This window comes from Cebidichthys violaceus, unplaced genomic scaffold, assembly GCF_023349555.1.
Source record: "Cebidichthys violaceus isolate CVI_PGR_0920_01 unplaced genomic scaffold, fCebVio1.0.p SCAF_9, whole genome shotgun sequence".
In the NCBI taxonomy this organism is placed as follows: domain Eukaryota; kingdom Metazoa; phylum Chordata; class Actinopteri; order Perciformes; family Stichaeidae; genus Cebidichthys; species Cebidichthys violaceus.
The window spans coordinates 5,071,524-5,091,532 of record NW_027176975.1 but is presented as its reverse complement, the minus strand read 5'-3'; the positions used below and the strand labels follow the sequence as shown (position 1 = coordinate 5,091,532).

General features: G+C 42.3%; 1 protein-coding gene across 4 annotated transcripts in view; it reads left to right on the top strand.

The window, feature by feature from the left end:
• grid2 (glutamate receptor, ionotropic, delta 2) overlaps nucleotides 1–20,009 on the top strand; it is a 434,148-nt gene that overhangs the window by 334,187 nt on the left and 79,952 nt on the right. For all 4 annotated transcript variants that reach the window (XM_068703404.1, XM_068703407.1, XM_068703405.1 and 1 more), the window contains 2 exons: nucleotides 5,172–5,369; nucleotides 8,546–8,858. In XM_068703404.1, coding sequence (XP_068559505.1) covers nucleotides 5,172–5,369; nucleotides 8,546–8,858 — 511 coding nt within the window. The remainder of the gene's footprint in view (nucleotides 1–5,171; nucleotides 5,370–8,545; nucleotides 8,859–20,009) is intronic.

Genomic DNA, 20,009 nt, shown 5'->3' with positions numbered 1-20,009 from the left:
ATAACTGTTTTCTGTGTGTAATGTCTCACACAGTACCATGCAGAGCGGCTCCTGCTCCGTAACGAGCAGAAACAAACAAGCATGTGTGAAACACGCACACGTACACGAAAACAAAGATTACCCTGTGAAAGGATCTGTTATTCCTAGTCTATCTTCCACACTGCTGAATAGTTATCGATTAGTTAATTGGTGATTAGATCATACCACTATTAGGGCTAATGACTTTATATCAATGCTATTGATTGGCTGGGAATGTATTGATTATTAAATAGATGTTACCATGGAATGGCTTAATTCCTGCAATTATGTGTCCATGGTTGTCTACAGGGCTTAGTAGTGTGTACATTTTGGTCATAAGTGTGAACAAAATAGATTTTTTGAAACCGCGAATTGAATTTGCAGCTTTGAAACGGTTACATTACAGCGATGTGTAAGACTTTCTTTAGATGTACCACTCTGAAGGTGTAAAATCAGACGGCCGTTAAATTACCACTCACTGACATATGTTCCTCATTCAGTTTGATTCACCTCAGCAGCAGAGTTTTCATCTTTTGCTGATTTAAAAATGTTTTTATAATACTCTCTGTTGGGGGTGCACCCACATTTATTTGCTTTTCTTCCACATTTATGAATACCAAGCCGTATACTGCAGCCCAAATATGCAGCCAAAGGCAGAGGATGTCCCTTTTTAACTTGAGTTGACTTTTTTTTTTTTCTCCTGATGAAAGCATGCTCAGTTTTTTCCCCCCTGAATTAACCACACGTTTTGCTTTGAAAGGGGATGAGGCACACACACTAACTGTTGTGATGATTGAGAATGATTGACTATAATGATCCATTATGATTGATAAGCTTACATTCAATTGTTTTAGACACTGACTTTGATTAAATGATGTTAATGGGTATGCCATTAGATAGAGACAGTAGAAATTCAACAGGGAAGAGGGAAATGCAACAAAGGACCCCGGCTGCAGACATTGCTGTGTTCAGGGTCGCTGGCTTTACCTCCATCTACCTACAGTTGTTTGTAGCAGTTGATAAAAAGGTTGGACCTGTTGAACTCTTGGAAGAGGAATGACATATGATACAGTAGATATATAATCACATGTCACAAAGTACTGCTCTGCTTGTCTATTTCCACCATCGTTATCAAACTGAGACTGAGGGATAATTATCTTTTATAACAATGTGGAATCTAATCTTCTGCAGAGACTGGTAGAGCTTTTCAAAATACGTTTTACACCAATTTCACGGACAAATCCACAGAGTGTTTTGAATATGCTCACCGCTACAAATCACCACATGACAATGTCATGCCCAGTATTCCCTTAGAGGACACTTCAAATGCCATTACTTAGTCGATGTGGTACAATTGGTGTTTCCTGCTCCAATCACGTCTCCACAAACACCCAATCATCCATCCGACCACATGTGGTACTTCCAGTCAAGAGGACACTGGGGATGAACTTGCACCAAAGGAATTAGAGTAGAGGAAAGGAAGCAGGAGGAGGGATGAGGTAAATGAGAAGTGGGAGCCATATTAGGAAGACAAAGAGGAGATGGAAGAGAAGGATCGCCGGTAATGGAGGGATGTGAGGTAGTATTGCAAGAATGACAAGTGGGAAGTATTGTAGCCTCGATGGAACGGAGAGAGAAGAGGTGTGCAGACATATGTTTAGGGGAAGCTGGGGACGTTGGGGTGCGGAAAGATACCAAACGGTGTGTATCACAGCTGGTGAGTGGCAGGGGAAAGGAGGAGAATGCAAAATAACGACAGAGAGAGGGAGAAGAGACTGGAGAGAGACAGATTGGCGTCACGAAGCCAGACTACATCTCAGGAGGTGATTTTTCGTGACAAGATTTCAGTCTGAAAACCATTGACTGAGTATTGAGCCTGGCAGCTCAAAGCGAGGCCAACCAGTAAGCTAAATCAGAAGTGTTTAGATGATAACATGACTCGTTGCCTCTCAAAATTCATAACTTAAACAACTCATTCAAACCAGATAGTATATGTTAGGCATTTTTCTGTAACTGCATGGCTTTTTATTTTTACATATTTGGCTTTATAGTTTAATTGAGAATTGAGACTGTTTCTCCAAAAGCCACCATGCTTTACAAGATTGAAGACAGAAGGAAAGACCAGTGACAGTCCAGCAAGTGTAGGAGCAGTTGATGTTGACGTCTGAGTGAAGGAGAGAGCTGTCATGCGCTGTACAGACAATTTTAAATGACATCTGTGTCAAACAACCTTTGCCCTTGCCGGAGAAAAGTGAGCTAAGCTAAAATGGTGGGTTGTCTTAGAGACACTAGAGGGACATGCATTCTGTTCTAGTCCTTTTCCGTCCACCATAGTGAGACTTTCAAACACCCCCCACCCCCACATACACACATTTACACAAAGTTGCACTATTTCTTGTCTTGTATTGATCTGCCGCTGCCATTGGTTTTGGGTTCTGTTGTTAGCTAGCGAACTTGTGTTGGTGGGCCTGTGTTTATGCATTCACATATGTGTAGAGTATGAATACTGGGCTTTCACTGCAAATCACAGAGCCTGTTTACTTTTAATGCAATTAATGCACAACAGCTGGAATGAAAATCCTTTTTCAGGCACAGCTCAATTTTGACTTAGAAGGTACAATTTTAATTTACAATCATCAAGTGAAACCAAATAGGATACATAAGTCCTTCTTTTTTGCCAGAAAAAAAGCAACTTGAATAGCCCTTAATAAAGTTATTAGGTCCTCAAAGTTGTAAAATGCAATAATAGCCTATCTAGGGTTATTTTCCTTCTTCCATTCATGTGAGTGAGACAGAGATCGAGGGCTGGTAGAAGGGGTTCAGGGGAAACGCTAGTGCGCTTCCTCAATGAGCCCATGGATGCGCAAGATCACAGGAAGATTTGGGTAATTCAGCTCCTGGTCAACTTCTACAGGAGCACCATAGAGACAATTCTCTGCCACTGCGCCACCGTGTGGTACACCAGCCGCACTGCAGAGAACCGGAGAGACCTGGCCCGGGTAGTCAAAACAGCACAGAGGATCGTAGGAACCAAGCTCCCGACTCTGGACACGGTATATGCTAGCCGTCTACACAAGAAGGCTAGCAACATCAGCAAGGACCCAACCCACCCAGGTCATAGTCTGTTTGTCCCCCTGCCATCGGGGACAAGGTACAGAACTATAAAAACATGACTGAGGAACAGCTTCTTCCCCAGAGCTGTAGGCCCCCCCAGTTCTCTTTAATCATCCATACCTTGGACTGATTGACAACCTAGCTTGATAGACTGCTGTTGTCCTGCACTTCAGAAACAGAATACGCAACGCAATGAAGAAGAGGCGAATACACTCATAAAACTCTAAGCTGGAGAAGTAGTGGAACATTCTCCCACCCTCATGTTGATTGATTTGGAAACATTGACATCTATATTCTGAAGATGTCATCTGGGCTGTGTAATGTATGTCATGTGTTACCTTTGAAAAATGAGCTCCCAATGTAAACGTTCGAAACATTCGCCTGAGAAGTGTACCTGGACAAGTGGTTGATTGCGTTATTGTCCCCCTGTACAAAAGGATCATCCATGTTGGTCTATAAAGGTTTAAAGTACCGGCATAGGGAAGCAGTCTGTTGTGCTCGGGGCGTTATTCAGTATGTATGGCTGTGTATGTCCGTGGGTGTTCCTGCCTTGATGGATGGACGCTTGTGTTGAGAGAGGGACTTGGTATGCATGTCCACTCACTGCCTAATGGGTTATTGAACAGCAGCAGCTAGCAAGGATTAGAAAGTGTCATGGTAATACGTAGCACAGCCTGCATGCATGTGTGCCTGTATGTCTGTGCTTAATGGGCAGCCAGTATCCAGTCAATAACTCACAGGCCTCTCATAAATCTGGGAGACATATTGGCCTGAAACATTTCACTCATCAATAGGGATGTATTAAAGAAGAGAGGAAAAAGAGGGGTGAGGGAGAAAGGGAGAGAGAAGAGAGAAAACTCCTGTGTGAAACACTCAATCAAAGTACAGTAAGTAAAAGTTGCTCTCCATGTTGAAAAATACCTTGTTTCTCCTTGCGCCGTGTTCCTTTAATTGCCTAAAATGTCAGCGCCGTTGGATGTCATTTTACCTCATCGGGAAGCTGCCCTTTAGATGTCATGGAGATATTGACAAACAAGAGGTTCAGCTGTCCCAAGCGCGTTTCAAAATGACCCACACAAATCTGCTGAATTGCATGGCGCGATTATTGATTTCCAACATTTTAATTCACTTGAAAATGTTAAATAGTCTATATTTAAATGCATTATTAAGCATGGTTCCCTCTGTGAATAAAAATTAAAGCTGAGTAGGGAACTTTGGGAGCGCAGCCAAAACAAGATTGAGGGGTACGTGTTGTTTTTCTCCTGTATTCTGAAATAAAGGTAGCGTTTAACACTTAAACAGATATTAAGTACAGCATGTCATTGCATCTTTTCACCATATTGCTATCAATGGTATGTAGTTTTCTTTCCTGTTTTCTTGTTGTGTAGTAACTGACATAAAGCAATGTTTCAATGAGTCCCCGTGCTGTTAGTGCCTCATATTGTACGAGAGATCAAGGATGCACACGCTTGTATATGAGAGCTGGGTGTGATGCATGTTTCACCCCTGTTATGTGGTTTCACATGTCAGAGGGGAGACAAATCCCATGTTCACCCAATTATACATAGGATGGTAATGCATATTGAGAGTTGGGGGCGGTAAAGGTGGCTTTCAAGTGCAGCAATGTGTCAGTGAAAAGGTACGAGGAACAAGACTCTGAGCGAAGGTAGAACATGCAGGTCTTAAAACATTAAAAGGCTTAATTTTGTTAGTGGTATGTTTTCAACGATCCAAGCTGTTTTTTTAGATGTAAACTCCAAGGGGAAACTTTATTATTAACGTCATTATTATTGTTACTTCTTTTGAGGTGTGCACTGATGGTTGTACTTGGAATTACACTCGTATTGTGAATAAGAATGTGTTGAACGTGACCTCTTTGTACCGTCTTTGTAAGGTTGGCTCTCACGGACTTTCAGATGAACATTTGTGGTGGTATAATGGCCACTTGAGTAATTGGGTGATTTAATGCTTGAATGACCGGCGTATTGATTGGCTGCTTGACTGACTTGCTGACACACTGATCGATCTTTGCCTTGCAGGAGGAGCCGTTCGTAATGGTGTCAGAGAATGTTCTGGGAAAGCCGAAAAAGTACCAGGGCTTCTCCATTGACGTCCTGGACGCTCTGTCCAACTACCTGGGCTTTAAGTACGAGATCTACGTCGCTCCAGACCACAAATACGGCAGCTTGCATCCTGACGGGCAGTGGAACGGACTGATGGGTGAATTGGTCTTTAAGGTGAGGAGAAAAAAAAAATCCACATGCGTGCACCACACAACACCCTCACAATGAGATTGAACATTTGAGAACAATGACATGGGATGGATAAATGAGGATTTAGCCTCAGAGAGAGAATATGGAAATGGGAGTTTGTTGCTTATTTATGCACAGTCATTATAAGAATACACAAGGAGGAGAAGCAGGCATGCAAGCAGACACATGCCATCGGCATCGCTTATGCTAAATAGGACTATAGCTTCCTTCAGGTTGAGTCTGCACAGTCTGGAGTCCCATCATAACATTCCCACTAGAAATCCTGTCACTTCAAAAGCAAATATTGCAATAGGCTACCGTAGGGCTGACTTTAACTTCTTTAAATTGGAGCGAGAAATTTAGACACTCAGAGATGTCATATTGCATATTGGTAAAAAAAAACACTGCAGCTTTCTAATGATTTGACTAGCTTCAGGTGTCTTCAAGTGTTTGATGCATAACTTCTGGCAGACACTTGAACTGCTTCAGTAAGAAGACGAAAAGTGGCAATGACGGCTCTCAAGAGACTGTGGAGCTATGAATGTGGATGTCACGACGACGGAGGGGTCTACAGGTTGATTGGCACAGTTGGATGATAATTGCTTTAACCTTATCATAGCCACCATAACAAACAGGTTACTCGAGGTAGCCCCACCATTGCTGTTCATTAGCACAACGTTTACAAATGTCACTGCTGTGTAACAAATTAGCGGATAAATCTTCTGTTCTGCCAATTTTGATGCTAAAGTTGTCTTTTATCTGTCTGTCGGTTCAGCTTTTCCAGTAGCCATTAGCAAACAGCAGGCTTCTGAATATTATTATACCACATTATTTTGCTGAAATACTGAATATGTTTGTAGTAATCCATCAGTTCATCTTTGACTGTTTACCCCAGAAAGAAAGTAAGCAGCAGAGAAGAGGAATGAAATAAACAGGACCTTTACAAATGTGTCCATTAGAGTGGTGACAATAATTCAGATTTTCATCTTTAATTACACAATCAATCAAATGTATTGGTGATCAATATCTCTCTGAGAAGTCAAAGAGCCCTTATCAGATGGCAGATTTTTTGCACTCATGCTCATTCCTTATCTTTTGCTGCAGAAAAGACAGAGCTGGTTTTATTTTGCTACAGAAACACACTGTGAGCAAACGCATGGAAACATCTGCATGTACCTTCACTGTTCCTCTGGGGCCTTGGTTCCTTAAAACATTCATTGAGTGTTGTCCTGTGGGGGCCCGCCAACAAAAAGACTTGAGCTCACCTCAGTTTCTTACAGTCACGCCATTCTTTTTCCCCCAAAATAATTTATGGACTGCTAAAATGGGATGCAACAAGGGCGGCACAGTAATGACAACAATGGGGTCTCTTTTCCTTTCATAACCTGAACTAAGTAGAGGCAAGATTAAAGGAATATGTTAGCTGGGTACAGAGTTAAAACTGATGGAGGTCAATGCAGCAACGGTTGCCATGAGAAATTGCTAAACCAAAATCCCGTTGTGTCGCGAGAAATCCCTTTAACAGAAAAGAACACAAGTTACTCTAACTTTAAAACACTAATTCAACAATAGAAAGATACAATAAAGACCCAGCTGGTCTTTAATTACCATTCCCCGCTGTGTGTGTGTGTGTGTGTGTGTGTGTGTGTGTGTGTGTGTGTGTGTGTGTGTATACAATCTCCTTTGATGTTCTCCTTGAATTGCGCTAATCTTCTACACATTTTGTTCATACTCCATAGGTCAGGGATGTTTCCTTTTTTTATTATCAGCAATGTTTTCTCAGAAGTTGTCCTTCATTATTTCCTTTCTGCTGTGCGTCAGGCTTGACTACTTTTCCAACACTGGGTTCTCCTTTCCTTGACCTTGTCTACTACAATGCAACAGCTCACAATGTGATAGAGAAATGCTTCAAGCACATGCATGTTTGAATATTTATGTGAGCACAGGCTGTAAATAAACTGAACATTTTGTTTCCCCCATCTGTCAGCAACACAGTTTATCTCTCCAAAACCCCAATTATACCAGATAATTATTACCCAGAGTGCATTCTGGAAGTTTGAATTGCCATGTCGACTGACCAAAGCAGTCACCATGGCAATTCATCTCTATTCACAAACACACACACACACACATAGTTAAATATTTGCATGCGTATCGTTGTGTTGTCTCAACCAACAGGCATCCTGCAGGCCTTCTCCTAATATTCTTCTTATGCAGTTTAAATGACAATTTCTGCACATTTAAGCTTTTTGTTTCCTCACTCAACTGTGAAATTAGCAGATTTCTTTTTTTTGCCTACAGTGGATTAAAATTTGTGCTTGTTTTGTGTGTGCGTGCGTGTGGGGATGTGGATGTTGTAAGAATGCAAGTGTGTGTCTGTAAGTGTGTTTTGCCTTGGCTGCAGGGCTTAGTGTTCGCCGACAAAATCCCCAAAAAACTAGTTGCAGTCAGTTGTTTCTAGTAAATAAAATGTAATTATCTAACACGTTCCTAATATATATGTGCAATATTAGCCACTCATTTTCGAACACACATGTGCACACTCACAACAGCATTTTAAATCGCTATGTTACAAGCAGATGTCTACAGCTGGTAGCCAAGCACTAGGGACTGAAAACATTTTAATTAGCCATTATTGTTTCTGCATTTAAGCTGAGCTCAGCCTATTTTTCTTGGCAGACATACTCAATGACAGCTTTTTTTTTTTTCAACTCTTTACACATAAATAATTAAAGCAGTCATTTGTTGTCTCGTAAAATTCCAAGCATTCCAAATAATGAGAAAGGCTTTGAATCAATGCACGATTAACAAGCACATCTAAAGATGCCCAGTCCGTGCTGTGGGTATTACATGGGGCTTACAAGGCAGTACCTACACACTTGTGCACAGAACAGAGGCAACACAGAGAAATATAAAAAGAATATCCATACTTGAGCTTATTTTGGGTAACCCTTTACTTTCTGACCTTTCTGACTTCCTGAAAACTAATTTTGTTTACTTGCCAGCAGCTCAAATGTTTGGTAGGCGACAGTGGAATGTCTTTGCACTTCGGGAATGCGTGCATCTTTTTAGATAATGGGATTTCTCAGAGGTGTTCCTCACCGACACATTTTCACAGTGTTGACACTTAAAACCCCTCTGTTCCCCTCCGCCTCTTGCAGCGAGCCGACGTGGGACTTTCTGCCCTGACCATCACGTCTGAGCGAGAGAGCGTCGTGGACTTCACCACACGCTACATGGATTATTCTGTGGGCGTTCTGCTGCGCAAGGCCGAACGCACTGTCGACATGTTTGCCTGCCTGGCGCCCTTCGACCTGTCACTGTGGGCGTGCATCGCGGGCACCGTGCTCCTCGTTGGCATCCTGGTGTACTTGCTTAACTGGCTCAACCCACCCCGGCTCCCCATGGGCTCCGTGTCCTCGACAACACTGTACAATTCCATGTGGTTCGTGTATGGCTCCTTTGTACAACAAGGTAAGGAAGAAATGTGGCCTGAAATGTTGACAATGCTGCAAGTTTCTCAACAACTGTTTTTGGAAACAAGATTGTAGTCTTTTTGCTTATGTCACATCATGATGATTTACGATAATAAGCTACGTGAGGAGATCTGTAAAGGCAGAATGAGTAGGATTTTCCTAAAAAAAACAAAACAGATTGTAAGCACACACCCAAGAGAAGCTACCAAAATGGCGGACACAGTGCCGAAAAAGCAAATCGGCAAGCGGACAAAGCTCAAGAGTGAATCTGTGGTTGGCTTTAACCGCTGGCAGACACCCTGTTAAAGCTGTTTAATGGAGTAAATCAAGACCTATAATCCAAGGGTTCCCAGAATTATTTGTATATTGTTTTTATTTATGAGCACAGTAGAGTTGTTATTTAATATTTTGCCGTGGGGATATGAACTTCAGCAACAAACCATATTTGCAGGGTCCATCTCAAAGGTAAAAGATAGAGAGATAATGGGAGGGAGGGGAAGCATAGAAGAAAAAGGTGTTATTGCTAAAGCAATTTAATGTCAAAACTCTGATTATAGCTGTCCTTTGGGTGTCATAAGTGTGGAATGACCTTTTCTTGTTTGAGCACAATAGTCAAATGAGAACAAAAGGGAGGAGAGGTTCTGTTCCACATGGCTTGATAGGGGGATAATGACCTCATCCTGGTTTTCTACCCAAAGATTTTCCAGAATCCGCCGGGCCGTTCTCAGGTGTGAGATCAGACAATTGACACCCAGGGAAGGATTTAAATTCCATCAGTGCAGGAACAGAGCCATGACGGGGAGAGGAGAGGGCAATGGGAGCAGGAGAAAGAAATAAGCTCACATAAAAGTGCATTCTGTCTGTTTTCCAACCGGTTTGTGTGTTTCGTTGAGTGTCTCTATTGACTATAGAATGACAGAGAGACACTAAATATTCTCTTATTCATTGGCTCATTTTGTGTCTATGTGTGTGGTTTGCAACGTAACAAAATAATAACTGCTATTTTACAACGAACACAGTGTGCTCTCCCTATCATGCTCCAGGACCCGCAACAGTTAATTATTTAAGATGAATTAGTTATGCAAAATCTAGGAGGATATTTTATTAAAAGCTCCATGTGAAACATTTCAGGCCCTAAATAAGCAAATGATGAACATTCCACCGTTTGGTAAATAATCCTCCATCTTGTGCTGCAGCTAATGGTGGTAATAACGATGATGATGATGATGATACATGCTAATTGCTGTTTGATATTCACAATCGTTTCTCTTTTTAGCCGTAATTAACATTTTAGTCATGGCATCATTAGGGAGTAGAGAGAGTAGAGAGAGTAGAGAGAGAGAGAGAGAGAGAGAGAGAGAGAGAGAGAGAGAGAGAGAGAGAGAACATTGAATTCTTTAAGAATGTGTTAGTGCATTGTGCGTGTATGTATTCAATATACTGGTGTGTGTGGTTCTGTGGAGGGTGTACACTATACAGTGTGTGTGTGTGTGTGTGTGTGTGTGTGTGTGTGTGTGTGTGTGTGTGTGTGTGTGTGTGTGTGGCACCAGGTGCTTCACGTTCATGTGAGAAAAGCTTTGTGCTTTGGCTACAGGTAATTCATTTCTGATTTTGCTAGCCAGAAATATCTTTCAGAAAATTAACTGAGCATGAACACACGACTGCCGCAGGGCTAAGTGGGCTGACCTTCACTGGTTTAAAAGTCACCAGGAATGTGGTTTGCTTACGTCCCAGCAACCTGCATGTAAAGCAGAGTTCTCCTCTCCACGTCAACTAATGATAGTTATTTCATGATTAAGCTATATCTTGACTGACAAATTAGGCGTTATTTCAAAAAAGTGTATTAATTAAGTCCGTGGCATAAAAACGTACATATGAATATTCATGCAGCAACTCCCTTATGTCCCAGACCTTTGTGCTTCACCCTGAATTATTACTCTTAGGGGAAATTGATTGAGATGACACACACAAACACACACACACACACACACACACACACACACACACACACACACACACACACACACACACACACCCCCCCACAGCGGGAGGGAGCTGGAGATGACTGTTGAGTGTGAATGGTTAAACATGAAGCCAGAATCCTGCTTTTGGCTGTATCACTTTGGCTGTGAGAGGAAGATAGAGGGGAGGTGTGCAGGAATTAAGCTGATTTTGCTTAACCCTTCTTTTTTCAATTATTTCTCCTTTTACTATTCCTTGCTATCCACGTCCCTTTCTTATATTTTAACTTCCTTTCTTCCCTTCTCTTGTTCATCCTCCAGTCATCGCTCCGTCTTTTTCTTTCCCCATCCTCCCCTCTCATCCTTTTCTTTATGCCTCTGCGACGGCAACTGCCATGGAGGGATGTTTTCGGGTTGTCTGTCCCGTCCGTCCTTCAGTTCCATTCTCATAAATGCGATATCTCAGAAACCCCTTCGAGGGAATTTGACACAAACGTCCACCTGGACTGGACCTGGATTTTGGAGGTCAAAATTCTTGCTCATCAGGGCCACCAAGGTACCAGCCACTTCTGTGTACTATTTCACCCATAGGCTTCTCAGTCTGCGGGGCACGAACAAGAGCCAATAGAGGGAGCGACACAACGAGGAAGCATAAGAGCGAATGTGAACAGTGGGGAAACTATCTGTACGCCATAAACTATGTCTAATTGGTCTCAAGGAGAGTGAGAGAGAGGGACAGAGAGAGGTAAGGGAGACACAATGAGAGTGCATCTGACAAAAATTGCTTTGTGATTTGGTTTTATTATTCAACATTAATGCTGTATCTCCTCAAACAAAAGAACACCTCAAAGAGCAACTTTGACAGAAAGAAGTGAATCCCTTGTTCTAAAAATGAGCTGTGAGATGTGCAGCAGGAAGATAGAAAAATAGATAAAAAGTCACTACTCCCACATGCACATATAATAACCTTAGCTTAGTGACGGTGAGACAATATTAATATCGGCAAAAGGCTGTGATTGTTTACCTCCAATCTTTGAAAAAAGAGGCAGAAATGGAGACTGAACATAAATGTATACAATGTAGACTTTACAAGCAGGTCAAGGGTATAATATAATATATAAGGAGGATGTACAGCACACTTTATCAGAACAAGGTTGTACGTACTTTTAAGAGCAATGAACAATACTGTGGGAGAACACTGCACTCAAAAGGTCTTTGGTCCAAAAATAATAAATAAGCTGTTGAAAATCCAGTTTTGCATTTACAAGTAGCAGACAGGTAGTTGTTGTTGTTCCTGCTGTGTTGAAAACAACCACCCACCTTTAACAGAAAAAAACATGCAGTGGAGGTGTCCAATGGGAGGAACCCTTTACCAGCACACATCTGGCCGTCAGTCTTGATTTAGTTGCACTCCACCCGTCTTCTTTTGAAAGCAGACCACGTTGCGGTTGCTGCCGGCACAAATGTGATTTGGGTATTTCACCGGTGAAAACAGACAGCGATACAGGGATCTGGAGGTAATAATTTGCAGGTGAAGTTAAATAAGAGCTGAAGACAGAATGAAGTAGAGGAAGTTGTGAGGATATGATTTAAAGAGGATGTGAAATGTTTCCTAAGGAGATTCATTTTCAACTCAAGCTGGACTACTCTTTGGCCCTGGCTGAGGTGGGAAGGTCATTCCAATATTTTTCAGAGCCAGGAGGGAGAAGAGTCAAGGCTGGGACGAGTGATTACCAGGTCACATTATTAGGAGAGCCAAGCAGACAACATTAGCAGAGTGCATGGCATTGACTGGCTGGTATGCAGAGCCTGGACAGACCATGGCCTGGAGGGATGCGGATGTGCACTCATTTGCAGTCTTGGACACCAGGTTTTGGGTTTGAAATGAGCCACCACAGGCAGTCAGCGCGGGGAGAGCAGGATGAGGGTGACATGCAAGCATTCAGGAGGACAGAAAACAAGTGTGCCTGCAGCAGTTTTGGATGAGGTGCAGAAAGTGTGGTCAGAGGACAGATGCAGTAGCTCAGACAGGAGTTTCAACAAGCTGAGCAGAAGTGCTGGAAAGGACGGGCCTACTTCATTTTGTGTTGTTGATTGTAAACCAGCAGGACAAGAAGGATGTGCTTGAAAGCAAAAACACATTCAACACATTCATACAAGGCGAAGAATGAAACTGTTATTCATCTTCAAAGATGATAATGCTCCTCAAATTACAGCCTGTGAAGTGGATTAAACATCATTTTTTTTATGGATATTGGAGACAGGATAGAACCAAAGGCAAATCAAATTGACCATTTGTTACTGTTTGAGTCATGCAGAGAATTCTATGGAATATAGTCAGTAATGAAGCAATTAGATTTTGATCCATTTAATTAAAAGCAAACCTCAAAATGCTACAAAGAAACATAATTCTCAGAAGAAAAAAAAAGAATGATTAACACCAGGAAGACAAGAAAAAGCAATAAAAGCAGTGGGAAGAGAATCCAGCAGTTGAAAGACTACGTCTTGCTGTAGAGAGAGGTTTCTGGACCGCTTTTACACAGAAACCACAGTGTCTGAGGCGCCCCCAGGTGTTGTTCGGGCAGTGTGTTCCACAGCCAGAGAGCATCTACGACAGATGAAGAAACTGAGAACTGCAACAACCACGATACTCTTTTTGTGTGTCTTTTTTTTTTTTTTTGGTGCAAAGCTGCACTCTGAAGAAAAGCTAAAGTGGCCACAGTTATCAAATGGACTGTGAACTCTGCTGTAATTGAAATGTGCAGGCAGGCGACAGAAGCTGGCAGTCATAGGAGGCATTTCTGCTGACGGGTAACCTGTGTAGGAGGGAGAGAGGGACGGTGACGCAAGTCAGACTTGTTGAAGAGTGAGAAAAACTGTTTGAGTGTGAGAGTGAACACTTTACCCCGTCCCATTTCCTGTTTTGATACCTCCCTGTCTCCCCCTATGTGTCTCGCCGTCTCTTCACTTCCTCTTGGCCCTGTCCTGACTCCAAAGTTTTGTCAGCAGCATTTGAGCCAAAGTAGAACAGTCAAAAGCAAAACTCTGGTGTCACACTGGATATTTGTCTTTCGCAAATCTTTCCCAGACGCTGTCTCCGTCTCGCTTTCTGGTGTTCTCCCCTAATTACCGTCCCAACCAGTAGGGGAGAAGAAAGACGCTGTGGAGAAGCAGACTGTGTTTTTGTGGGTGTGTGTGCGCGTATACGCATGTTATCTTAGCATGCGGCCCCCACTGTCAGCGTGAGTGCTGCTGTCTCTCAATTAGAGCTAACTTTGTGGGAAATGCATACGCAGTCACACACAGACGCACACTGTGAATTACTTGTTTTCACTGTATGAAAAAATTGCACGGATACACAAACACATCAGAATCAGGGCCACAGGCCATAATCAACACTTTCATCTTTCCATCTGCTGCTCTAAAAATCTCTTTCTTTTTTTAATCCCTCTCACACTTTGCACCTCCTTTTTTCCAACTGCCCCCCGCTGTGCATATATCTGTCTTATGAGTGAGTTTGACTGTGTGTGTGTGTGTGGGTGTGTGTGTGTAAAAGAGAGAAAGAGTGTCTGTTCTTTTCACAGCCTTGTTGTGGCGCCATATAGAAGTAAAAACAGTTGTTTCTCTGTTTCCTTCCTCCCTCCTTTTGTCTTTCATCCCTTCATCCCAGTTCTCTTCGTTCTCCTATTCTTTTGACGTACTGCTGAGTTTTCTCAATGTGAGTTGCGTTCGCATTCAGCACTCCCCATTCCCCCTCCCCCTCCCCCTCTCTCTCTCTCGCTCTCTCTCTCTCTCTCTCTCCTCCTCCTCTACGTGTCTCTCCCTCCGTCATTATCTCTGCTTCTGCTGTGCCGTGCTGCTGGGAACCCAACGTTATCATCATTTTCCTGCTCTCTTCTTTTCTTTTTCTCCCTCTCTTCCCCTCTTTATGTCTCCCTCTAATCCATTATCCCTCTCTAACGACTGTGTTGTGCTGCTGTGAAGTGGACCCAACTTTAGGACGCCCATCCCTCCTGACTGCACCCCGCCATCTCTCCATCTTTCCTCCCTCTTTTCTTCTTTCTGCTCCTCTCACGGTCTCTTTCTGGCTACAGAGATGTGCCACTGTGAAAAGAGACCGACTCTCAGCAGTTCCATTAATGCATGTCTCTCTCTCTTGCTCTTTCCTCCACTGTGAGCTCTCTTGTTTCTGTCACATTTGTTTCCTTTCCTTCCTCCTTTTTCTCTCCATTCCCAGTGATCTCGCTTACCCTCCCTGTCCACTACTTTCTTACTACTTACATGTGATGAAGTCCAGCTGTTACTAATTCAGCCACATCCCTGCTTTCACCCTTTTCAATTCAATTCAATTTAATTTGTTTTGTGTAGCCCAAAATCACAAATCACAAGTTTTCCTCAGAGGGCTTTACAATCTGTACACATTTGACATCTTCTGTCCCGGGACCCTCACATCAGAACAGGAAAAAAAAAAAAAAAAAAAAACTAACAGGGAGAAAAACAAAGAAAGAAACCTTAGGGAGAGCAACAGGGGAGGGATCCTCTATCAGGATGGACAGAAGTGCGATAGATGTCATGTGTACATAACAACAACATAACAGAGTTACAACACATTCAATGCATATGACATAAATATGTAATAATATGAGGGTAGTAAGCAGAATAATGATGGAGAAATGACGACTACTTACATACACCTGTTTTACAGATTCAAAATGCGTAACAAAGTCATATTCAAGTCCTTGTAGTAAGAGGCACGTTTAGCATTTGGAAAATGGAAATGTGCCTCTTGTGCCTATTTTGATTCGTGTCATAAGAGAACAGTCTTGGCCTTCAACTTTAATTATCTTCCTTCTATTAGCTGCAGCCACCAGCTAAATGATGCGCTTCATATTGCCGAGCATGCTTGCTTTATACATGTGAGGGAGTAATGTATGTGTTGACTCTCGCATGCTGTTAACTCTCTCACTCGCTTGTGTTCTCTATCTCTCTACAGGGCATTCAATGTTTAATCATGCTAGTTAAGTTGCCAGGACAAAATGTCTCCTGCTGTTCTGCTACAGTAAATGTCACATTCGGCTTGGAGCCGCAAAGAGAGAGACGGGGATATATAGAAACAGAGCTACGCTGCAAACACCCGCAGAGTGAACGAATCTTTAGATTAAAATCCATCAACACTCAGATTGTTGTGATGTTGGCAGAAGCTCCCATAAAATATATATATCTGACGCAGCAGCTCTGAAGCACACGGAAATTGGCGGCTCTTGTTCTACCCAGATTCTTTCACCAGGGAGTCTGAGAAGCTGTAGCAGGCAGGGACAGTAATGAGGAGGGTGGTTTGATTGTAATACAAGCATATTTATTTTGGGCTCTCTGTTGTTACTGCCTCAGATAAACAGACCCAGTGAATTCCGTTTATTTCCCAGTGAATGTGATGTAAAGGTCAGGCTTTGAGCAGATTGCAGCTGGAATAAACAATAGATTTAATTGCTTCTTGTCGATGTTTTTGCACAGTAACTTTTCCCAGAATTTTAATTAATGTTAAATTGTTTCGTGTATCTAATGGGTACATGTAGGGGGGGGGGGGAAGAAAGCTCTCAATGTATATTAAAACTCAACATAATGAATGAGACGCACTCTGACTCTGGATTAATAAGACATGGAGAATGATGCAACCTTCGAGTAGCAAAAGACAATTGATATAAAGAATAGCTCTACTGGGGCCTTTTGTTCATCAACAAAAGGTATATCAATACACAAAGTCTTGATTTCCCTCAGTCACCCTGAGTGAATCCAGATAATTGCAAGATGAATATGATCATTTATGTTGACAAGGCAACACACACACACACACACACACAAACACACAAACACACCACAGCTACAAAACACTTTAGCCAGTTTGAATAAGAAAGAGAAAAGGAGAAATGGAAGACAGGTCGGTCAAAAGAGCTAAAACAGCAGGAGAGCGAAGTGCTGCACACCTTGTTAGTGTTCAGTCAGTCATTAAAGCGGCTGCTGAGGCAGGACTGTATAATAATGGAGAAGGTTGGACAGAAAGACAGAATAGTTTAAGCTCTCACAGTGTCCAAACTAACATAAAAGCTGTTGTGGAAATAAATACACTGCAAGGTAGAGAGAGGACAAGTGCTGCAGAGAGGTGTATACAGAGGGCAAGAAACAAGCCAGAACGCGTGATAACATACCGCTGTACCTCATTTTAACAGTGTTGGTGGGCATAGATGGGTCACATCATCGGTTGAAAGGCACAACATGTGATTCAAATGCAAATAAGGATTAACATCCCTTGCCTCCCGATTAACAAGTCTGAATGTGATCTAATAGTTTGAGCTGTTAATGTCTGTTTAATGTCCAGTGTCTGTTAGATTTTCTGTTATAGTCGTCAAACGTTCTCCCTTCTCCAGTGACATTAAGTTAGCATCCATAAATGTCAGTGCAATTTCCTCCATTCAACCACGTCGGAACATGTATTCATTGCATACATCTGTCAGTCTAAACTGGTTTGTTGTTGTCACGTTGCACAGTTAAGATGAACATCTGGCTCCTATATTTGCCACATCAGTGCTGCCATTCTTTATTTTGTCAAGGGTTTGAGAAAAACACTTTAAAGAGGTTTTCTCTCTGTCAGGAGAATCATACGATCGGTCGAGTAAGTGTGAGTGAGTGAGTACGCACCTCTGTGTCTGTCCATAGGCTAATCTTGCATTCTGCTGCATTATATTTTGGGTGCCCGGTTATGGCTGCATGCTCAAGGACCTCTCTTGGTCGCGCTGACTCACACTTTCTCACAACCCCTTTTATTGGCTGTTTTTTTACAGCCACTGACTGCCTGCTGACTCCTCACTTGCTACTCTTAACCAGCCCCCAGCTGGTAGGGGCTTCAACTGATAGCATAGCTGAGTGCATGTCTGACCCCTCATCTGATTCTCTGCGCTGTTGTTGTTTTCGGTTTGTTTGGCTAACAGCTAATGGAGCTACCAATGACACACTGCTGAGAACCTCTTATCTACTGCTCTACAGCTCACCTTTGTTGTTTTCGGTGTGTTTGGCTAACAACGAACAGGCAATTGAACAACCAGCACACACTGCTGTACCTCTCCCCCAGCCGCTGTCGTCGTATACGCTGACGATTGTATCGTCGTCGTATACGCTGACGGTTGTATCGTCAGCGTATACGACGACTTCGAGCCGATCACCTGCACACATCGCTGACTACTTTTGAGTTCGAGTCAAGTCATTACAGTAACATTTCTAAGTATTGTACCAAGCAGCACCAACGAGTTCTTCTTTTTCTGATCGCTTTTTAAGAATCTTAGTAAGCAACAGTTTTCCTGGCAAACTCATGGAATGGAACACATTTTTCAATTTGCTTCAGTTGACTTAAAGGGCCAGTAACGATTGTCTTACGTCCATAGAACAGTAGAAGGCCGCACCATATACTGTATGTGACTGTGTGTGTGTGTGTGCACTTACCAGCAATAAGTTGCCTGTATGGGGAAAGGTTAGGTGAGAGCATGGGAAAATGCATTTAATTGGTCTCCACTAAAAAAAAAATGAAGATGAAAGAAACAACAGAAATTGATTGGAAAGTATTGTTTCGAAGTGTAGCATATTTTGTATTACGAGAAGAGAGGACAACAGAGAGAGCACTTGTTAAAACTAGTCTCTTGAGGTCTTGCCCAGCTACATTCTTCTTCCCATTACCTCTCTGTTCTCTCAAGATGAGGAATACTTCACTGCCTAATCAAACGTAAAATGCAAAATGCAATTACTCAAACTTTAAAAAAAAAAAAAGAAAGAAGGCTCACTTTTAGCCAATTAAAACATTAATTGCTCTCCGTGCCGTTCAACAGAGATTCCATAATACATTTTATTTTTAAACTCTTATAAATTAAATCTGCTCTCATAAAGTTATTCAGTGTAATAATGAGAAACAGAGAGAAAAGAGAGCGACGGGCAGGCGGAGTAAGGACAAAGAGACGAAGAACAATGGGTGCAAAAAAGAAAGCGTGACAGAAAGAAACCATGTTCAAACTCACTTACTTACTGTGTTTATTTCTTTTGCTTGTGGTTGTAAACACGAGATACAAACAAAACACCTGAGTCACCTGTTCATCAAAGCTTCGCTACACTTTCCACAGGCAACTCTTAATATATCCTAAAACGTAGGATCCTACCTAAAGATACACTGTTGAAAAAAAACTAGGAAGAAAAAAAATAAAAAAAACTTTCTGATGAAGATTTTCCTCATCTGCCTGTGTTTGTAAAGACCTCTGGTGAAAATAAAAAAGACACTAACACACTTCATCTAGCAGACGAACAGACAAATTCATAAAATCTAGCGTATGCAGTATGTTAATGGTTGAATTAAGGAGGGAACACAGAAAGTGCAGATCTGTGTAAATTGGCACAGTGAGTCTGGACATGCTGCCCTTGAGAAAAGAGGGAGGAAGAAGAGCGAGACGAGATGTTTGAGAGGAGTGACAGAGAGAAAAGGGTGGGGGGGTGGGGAGGGGGGGCATGTGGGTTGCGAGATGTGAAATATTGAGAATGACAGTGTTAAAATTGAATATGAGCGACTCAAACACAATCACTATCAAGTGAAAGAGCTTAGAAATACACGCGTACTCACAGACTTGAGTTTGTGTGCCTAGCGAGACACAAAGTGAAAATTGCTGAGAGAGCCATCTGTCAGAAGTTGCACTCAGAGAGGCAGCCGTGGACTTATTGGTTTGATAGAACAAGACACGGTCTGCATGCAGTCACCTATAATGAGACGACAGGGCTGTAGCTGCTGGCTGAATTCACCGTGCATGTGTGGTGGACTAACGCGTGCGCTTGTGTGCGAGTTTTTTTGGCGAGAAAGAGGAAAAGAGTTTAGAGAGCCCAGGATGTAATCTGTCATTGTATTGTGTCTGTGAGGGTTTTTTCAATCAGGAAGCTTCATAGTTAGGTTTCAGACACCCACAACACTTGGAATAGTTTTTGTCTGACTTTTGTTTGCACATTTTTCTGTGAAGAGGAGCTTTGAAATTCAACATCAGTTTGAGGGGGAATGACTATATCCGTGAACTTGTGCCTTACAGAATGGGCAGTACCTTAAAAGTTTCCTGTTGCTAATGTTTTCTATTCTCCCATGAATACTGCTAGGGTGAGGTTTGAATACATAC